This window comes from Panthera tigris, chromosome D1 (assembly GCF_018350195.1).
Source record: "Panthera tigris isolate Pti1 chromosome D1, P.tigris_Pti1_mat1.1, whole genome shotgun sequence".
In the NCBI taxonomy this organism is placed as follows: Eukaryota; Metazoa; Chordata; class Mammalia; order Carnivora; family Felidae; genus Panthera; species Panthera tigris.
The window spans coordinates 60997176-61005274 of record NC_056669.1 but is presented as its reverse complement, the minus strand read 5'-3'; the positions used below and the strand labels follow the sequence as shown (position 1 = coordinate 61005274).

The window sequence follows — 8099 nt, the reverse complement described above, 5'->3', positions numbered from 1 at the left end:
GATTCTCTCTCACGTTCTCTCTCTCTGCCCCTCCTCACTTGTGCACTTCCTTTCCCTCTTTTAAAATAAATAAATAAACTTAAAACGTAAAATTAATGAGAGGGAGCATTTTGTTCTTATTCAAACAAAAAACCTAAAGAAACAAAAAACTGTATGTAATCTAATGACACATAGTCATCAAATTTCAACATTTCTGGTGTCATTCAGGGCATTAAGGTTTAAACGGTATGACCAATGCAGTATTCTATTTCACAATTCAGTACTTTTTATGCCCAGTCACCATTTATGTCTTTATTAATTCCTAAAGTGTTATAAAAACCCTACAATATTATAAATGTATACTCAAGAATAGAAGCATATTCTATCGTGTTATATTAGTTTCAGATGTGCAATATAGTGATTCCACACTTCCATACAACACCTTGTGCTCATCATGACAAGTGGACTTCTTAATCCCCGCCACCAATATAACCCATCCCTCCACCCACCTCCATGCTGGTAACCATCAATGTGTTCTCTACAGTTAAGAGTCCTTTCTTGATTTCTATCTGTCTCTTATTTTTTTTCCCTTTGCTTGTTTGTTTTGTTTCTTAAATTATACATATGCTTGCAATCATGTGGTATTTGTTTTCCCCTATAGGGGGGCTGATTCTTAAGGAATGACAGATGAATTGCTGGTAGGTAAGGACATACCATGCCAGGTAGATGATCTTGGAGCTTAAAAAGAGAATCAAGAATTGGCACAGTTTTTCTCAATGTAATGCACATCTTGTAGAGACAAGAAAACTACAAATGTCAAGAATGGCTATGGATACTATGCAAAATGGGTGAACTTTATTCTGAAAGCTATCATAGGTCACTGGCCAGTTTTCACTCCAAATGCACAAGTGTGTGAATGTGTGTATCTATTTGACATACAGCAGCGTATGTTCTCAGTGGACTTAAAACATTATGCTTTTAAATCACTCAAGGTTATTATGTTAATGAACACATAAAGTGTTCTGTCCAAATTAATGACTCGAGAACTTAAGGCTTGTGGGCTGTTCCAAAAACCTGATCTCATGGATCATTTTTAAAAAGAGCATGGAAAATATTCCCATGTGTGCAGGTGTCCATACTTTTATTTATGACACTTAAATCAATGTATACATAAGAATTTATTAGACTGCATGTCACATGGATGTAGATACTCTGGCTTGTTTTATGGACTGGGCCTTATCAATGAATACTGAATTTGATCACTTTGTAAATCTAGAGGCTATCTTGAAGCATCTTTGGAGGCTGTTTTAAATGTCAGTATGTATTATGGATTGAGCCTAAATATCCATCAACTGATGAAAGGAGAAAAAAATTGTGATTTATATACACAATGGAATACTACTTGGCAATGAGAAAGAATGGAATGTGGCCTTTTGTAGCAACGTGGATAGAACTGGAGAGTGTTATGCTAAGCGAAATAAGTCATACAGAGAAAGATACCATATGTATTCACTCTTATGTGGATCCTGAGAAACTTAACAGAAGACCACGGGGGCGGGGAAGGAAAAAAACAAGTTAGAGAGGGAGGGAGACAAACCATAAGAGACTCTTAAAAACTGAGAATAAACTGAGGGTTGATGGGAGGTAGGAGGGAGGGGAGGGTGGGTGATGGGCATTGAGGAGGGCACCTGTTGGGATGAATTGGGTGTTGCATGGAAACCAATTTGACAATAAATTTCGTATGAAAAAAAAAGAAAGAAATGTCAGTACTTATCAGATAGGATTTGCTTGGATTACCAATAGGCGTTGTGGTTCTTTAATAACAATTTCTTTGAAATAAAAGTAAAAAAAAACATCGGAAGTGATTTTAATATTCTAATCAGAGTTCGGCAAACTTTTATGCAAATAAAGTTTGGGTTATCGTGGGCAAAGAAACATTTAAAGACTATTTTGTAAGTATTTATATAAAAAACGACAAAGCATATTTCCACAAAGATTTCGATGAAATTATATATAATTATGAATCATTTATAATTGACACTAATAACAATCAGGTGTGTAGTTTTCTGTAAAGAAAGTCTACTAATCAGGGGAAGGTGGAAATGTCCGTCATAAGTGGTCATTGTGAGAATACTGAATTTACAAAGCTTCAATAAATAAAGATCTGAAGAATGATACTACAAGTGAATGAGTGTCAAATGTGTGATAGAGATCCATTGTGGATACAGATTTTGTCTCCAGAAGTGTCTCAGTGAAAGAAGGGTCACAGAATACTTATTTATATGTAACTCATTGGCACAGGAACATACATTTAAGTACATTTAAGTGTCCTTTTGATGTTTTTCCAAATGAGGACAGCAGAAAGAAACTGACAAAACTAAATGTAATTACTTAATTTTTACAAAAATCTTTTTATTTTGTAAGGAATGTCAAAAAAAAGATTGCATATATTAATTTCTCTACATCTCCACTGTGGGGAAAAAGAAATGAAGAGACCAAGGGGATTCTGCAAGTTGCAGAAACGGCTTTAGGGACATTAGATGTAGATGGACAAAAGAGGGCTTCATTATGAGCTGCTGGGTCCCTGGAGGCTTGGGTGAGTGGCTGGGAAATCTCATATTCAGACCTCCTCCCTCTCCATGTACACTGGGGAACATTATACTTGCCAATTCAAGCTTAATAAAGTGATGCTGTGTCTAGCAAATATAGACCTTCCTGTGAGTTTTGTTGGAGTGTGATCCCACCAACAGGAGCTCAGACACAATTTACAAAAGAGGGTGCAAGTCTGTTTTGCAGGGACAGAAGAAGAGAGGAAAGTCTATTCCAGAGATGTCCACAGTTTGTCAGATGGCCGAGCAGCAAATGGATAAGAGTTCATGATATTTACAGCAGGCTGTTCTAGAGGGTGCAGAGAGAAGAAAGAGATGCTGCCAGCATAAGCACAAGTGAATGAGATGAGAGTCTCAGGAGGAAAAAGAGTGAATGACAGGTGAGTGATGAGTGATGAGTGATGGTGTTACGAAGACAGACCATGGTTTTCAGGTGTCTTGTAAAAACACAACTGGCCCCCAACAACAAAGCATGAAGTCCCTTTCCTCAATTTCACCCAATAATGTTTCACTACCAGCTTTTCCAGTGATAACCACTCCATCCCCCCTGCTCTGTACTCACTTAGGTCCTCTCCCACCTGCCTTCCCACCACCTGTACCTGTCAGGAAATGCTCCTACATCAGCTTCTTTCTCTTAAATATGCCAGACAATGTGAATTCTACTAAAGGATTTCTCTTCTAATTCTGATTAACTCTAGAAAGAAGAAGTGAATGAAAGAATCCATGATCGAGGAATCTCTAGGATTAAGCATTGGGGAGCAAAGCTTTGGAAATCATGTTTTAGTTGACTAACTAACTGGTCTATTCTAAATATGCATCAGCTGATACAGACTTGCTTCTAGAATGGACCTGTTGAGTGGGTTCCTTCACTTGAGGTTTAGCCACATAAACCACAGCCCTTCCTGCATTACTGGCATTTTTAGTGACAATAAATATATGATTAAATGATCATGGGCTTCCTGACAGAAAGCAACAATGTTGGACCAACTAGGAAAGAATGAAACAACTGAATCCTGTTTTCACCAAATAGAAACTTTCTAATGTAGCTTGAGCCTTTCTAATTTAAGATATGTGATTTTTAAAAAGCAATGATCTTTTCAGATACAAATGTATCCGAACTAGACTAAGAGCCTAGTTTTCAGAAAAGTCAGTCATCATGAATCGAGGTGATTAAATGTTCGTTAGTTGAGCCATCTCCTCCAACATTTCTGATATCCCAAGTCTGCTCCCTATCTTCCATTCCTACTTCCATATTAGACTCTTGTTGGGAAACATGTCCTTCACCCCTTTATTTTTGACTCATTTCTCATGCCTGTGCTCATGAAATTCAAATGTTCAAGTGATATATATTTCACTAAGAATTAATGAGCTTACATTGGCCAAATCTCACGTTACTGGTATTTGTGAGCAGTTTAAGCCCAAGAACCTAGTCTCTAGTCCATGAATTACCCATGTACCCATTTTCCCACGCGCTGTTGTCAGGAAGATTGAGTCCCCTTGCCTCTATACATTGTCGCCTCTGAGTTTCCATGTTTTCTAGAGATTCCTCCCATCTAGGTATTCAGAAATGGGTATTCCAAAATGTCAGCGATTTTAAGCACACCACTAATTTTCAGGAATTCAATTGTTAGTATGTGGGCAAAATAAAATAGAGTTTAACTACATGTAAAAATGGCATGAAATTGTCACCCAGACTCACCAAAAGTGCATGGGGTTAGATGATCTTTTCAAAGTGCTTCCTTTACTTTCTTTTGAACGGACTTCTGGGGAAGGGAAGGAAATATAAGATAAAAACAGAGGGGGACAAATCATGAGAGATTCCTGGGAATAAAGAACACTCTGAGGGTTACTGGAAGGGTGGGGGGGGGATGGGTTAGAGGGGTGATGGACATTAAGGAGTGCACTTGTTGGGATGAGTTCTGGGTATTATATTTAAGCGACGAATCACTAAATTCTACGCCAGAAACCCTTCCTACACTATATGTTAACTAATGTGGATTTAAATTTAAAAAGTGAAATTGTTATTGGAAAAGAAAAAAAACAAAGAAAAGAGAGACATCCAGTCTTACGTAGATACAAATGATATAGATAGATGAATATATTGTGCTCATGGGTGTCACCAGTTTCTGTGTTCTCTTTCATAGGGAGTTTTCTCACTTAAAAAAAAATCAAGAGGTAAACAGAAAAAGAGGCTCCTGGGTGTCTCAGTTGAGCATGCCATTCTTGATTTCAGGTCAGGTCAAGATCTTGGGGTTGGTGAGCTCAAACCTCATGTCAGGCTGTGTGCTGATGGTATGGAGTCTGTTTGGGTTACTCACTCTTTCCCTTCTCTTTGCCCCTCCTGTGGTCTCTGTCTCTCTCTATTAAAAAAAACACCTTAAATATAAAAGTTATGGAGATTTATCTACTAATGTACTTGTCAGAGTCAGATTTGTTGATCCAAAGTGTCAGTTCCAGACCTAGACACAATGGGAATAACAGAATATTATCAGGTTGTTAGAATGTGGAGTACGGACATTCATCAAACTCTGCTTGAAATGCCATTTCCAAGCAAGTTTAACAGGTATAATTATTGTAACCCCAGGTACAGAGGGACATAACAGAGAGATCAGCAGTTACTCTGTTACCCACGTGATCTGGCTGGTTGTAATGCAATTAACTTGCCTTCTACATAACTTCTTATTGTGCTACACTACTAGTGGATGTCTTTCTGAAAAGAATAATGTGTATCTGCGGATGTTTTTCCTTCCATAATATAAATAAGAAGGATGATATGATCTTAGAGTTCTGACAAAATCAGAGACCCACTATGATGACTTTATACAAACAAGAGTAGCGGAGAAGAGTGCCACTGACTGAGAAGCTTCTTTCATTTGCTTCTGGAAGCCCAAAGACATTATGTCAATTTCCAACATCACCGTCTTCAGGCCTTCTGTGTTGACGCTGATAGGGATCCCAGGCCTAGAGACTGTGCAGTGCTGGATTGGGATTCCATTCTGTGTCATGTATCTCATTGCTATGATTGGAAATTCCTTGCTTCTGATCATCATCAGGTCAGAGTGCAGCCTCCATGAGCCCATGTACATTTTCGTAGGCATGCTGGGAGTCACAGATATTGCGCTTGCTACCACCATTATGCCCAAGATGCTCGGAATTTTCTGGTTTCGTGTGCCAGACATTTATTTTGATTCCTGTTTGCTTCAAATGTGGCTCATCCACACATTTCAGGGCATAGAGTCAGGCATCCTCCTGGCCATGGCTCTGGACCGTTATGTGGCCATCTGTTATCCACTAAGACATGCTGCCATTGTCACGCGCCGCCTAGTCACCCAGATAGGGGCAGTGGTAACACTCAGGGCCGCTTTCCTAGTAGCCCCGTGCCTAATACTGATAAAGTTCCGGTTTCAGTTTTTCCATACAACCATCATCTCCCACTGCTACTGTGAGCATATGGCCATTGTGAAAATGGCTGCAGAAAATATACGGGTCAACAAAATCTATGGCTTGTTTGTGGCATTTACAGTTGCAGGGTTCGACCTCACATTCATCACTTTGTCTTATGCACAGATCTTTATCACCGTTTTTCGTTTGCCCCAGAAGGAGGCTCGGTTGAAAGCATTCAATACGTGCATCGCTCACATGTGTGTCTTCCTCCAGTTTTACCTCCTTGCCTTCTTCTCCTTCTTCACACATAGGTTTGGTGCTCATGTTCCCCCTTATATCCACATCCTCTTTTCTAGCCTCTACTTGCTTGTCCCCCCATTTTTCAATCCACTTGTCTACGGTGCCAAGACCAAGCAGATCCGCATTCATGTGGCAAAGTTGTTCTCTTCATAAAATTCACTCTAACTCCTTCAACCTTCCGCCTTAGTAGCAATCTCTCAAAATTAAATATAACATTTAAAAATCCACACTGTCTGCAATTCTTCAGTTTTGTATATTTGTTTTGTTTAATTTGTCTGCATTTTATGGTTTTCATATCATTATACCCCATGACAACTATTATTCGGTCGGTTTTGGGATGCTACCGCCTAATAAGAGGAATAAACATAAAGATCAAAATAGTGAAAATATATTGTTACCTTTCCTCTTTTATTTTTTATTTCCTGGTTGAATTTCTTCTCTATGGATTCTTCTCCAGAAGAATTCATAAATATGCATCTATCACTGAAATTAAATGCAGCCAAACTCTTTGTTTTAGAACGTGTAGGTACTCAAAGAAAACAAGGTGTTCATGTGGCTTTTTAGTCACCAAAAGGTTTTTTTTTGAGGAGGTGTATTTTAAGCATATTGTACTAAAACAAACAAAAAACAAACATGTTTACAAAAAGGTAATTTGTACATTAAACAACAATATGAGAAATAAAAGAAAAAAACAATGAAACTCCCAGAAGATAGATATAAGAAACCAGAACAAAAGGACACATGTTAACTCTGGGGGCTGTGATTAAAAACTATACAGGGTCAATCCAAGAACCACAACATATCACTAAACAGGAGTTCTAGAAATCAGGGAAGATAAAACTATAGGTGGACTGTAGTAGACCAGGAACATATTAGAAAATTATACAAGACTATTCCAAAAACTAAAGGACACAAATCCAAATTGGGAGTATCCACTGTGTACCCAGGGAAAAAAGAATACAATTTCATAGTAAGTTAAGAAAATGAAAAGCCTATGGCTACAGACAGGCAGAAAGTATTTGCAAAATACATGTTTAACAAAGGACTTATATCCAAAATATACAAAGAACTTTTAAATCTCAACAATAAGGAAATAAACAAGTCGCTTAAAAAGTAGGCAAAAATCTGAAAACATATTTCACCCCAAAAACACATAACAAATAGCATTAAGCATGTTTTAAGATGCTCAATATCATTTGTCGTTAAGGAATTGCAAAGTAAAACAATGGGATACCATACACACCTATTAGAATGGGTAAAACCTGAAATACTGACAAAACCAAATGCTGGTGAGGATATAGAATAATAGGGACTCTCGTTCATTGCTGGTGAAAATACAAAATAGTACAGCCACTTTGGAAGAGAATTTTGCATTTCTCACCGAACAAAACATAGTCTTACCATGTGGTTGGCCTTGCACTCCTAGATATGGTACCAAATGGGTTAAAAACTTATGTCTACACAGAGACACGCACATAAATGTTTAGAGCAGGTTTCTTTTTAATTGCCAAAAATTGGAGGCAACTAAGATGAAGGGAAAAACAGACCGTGGCACCTCTTTAAAATGTAATGTGAGTATTTGATAAAAAAAGAGAGAGAGCTAGGGGTGCCCGAGAGGCTCAGTGGGCTGAGCATCTGACTTCGGCCTAGGTCATGATCTTGCCATTTGTGGGTTCGAGCCCCACGCCGGGCTCAGCGCTACAGCTTGGAGCCTGGAGCCTGCTTTGAATTCCATGTCTCCCTCTCTCTCTCTCTGCCCCGCCCCTGCTCACATCTGTCTCTCTCTGTCTCTAAAGCAATTAAACATTAAAAAAAATTTAAAAAGAA

At 38.4% G+C, this 8099-nt stretch overlaps 1 protein-coding gene across 1 annotated transcript; it reads left to right on the top strand.

Annotated features, from left to right (window-relative positions):
• The first annotated feature begins 5486 nt into the window (after window positions 1–5486).
• On the top strand, window positions 5487–6425 carry LOC122231333 (olfactory receptor 52A1-like). Its single transcript, XM_042959089.1, has one exon. The coding sequence runs from the start codon at window positions 5487–5489 to the stop codon at window positions 6423–6425; it is 939 nt and encodes a 312-aa protein (XP_042815023.1).
• Window positions 6426–8099: the final 1674 nt, after the last annotated feature.

Excerpts from the sequence above, each read along its gene's own strand:
- LOC122231333 (XM_042959089.1), top strand. The coding sequence starts at position 5,487 with ATGTCAATTTCCAACATCACCGTCTTCAGGCCTTCTGTGTTGACGCTG.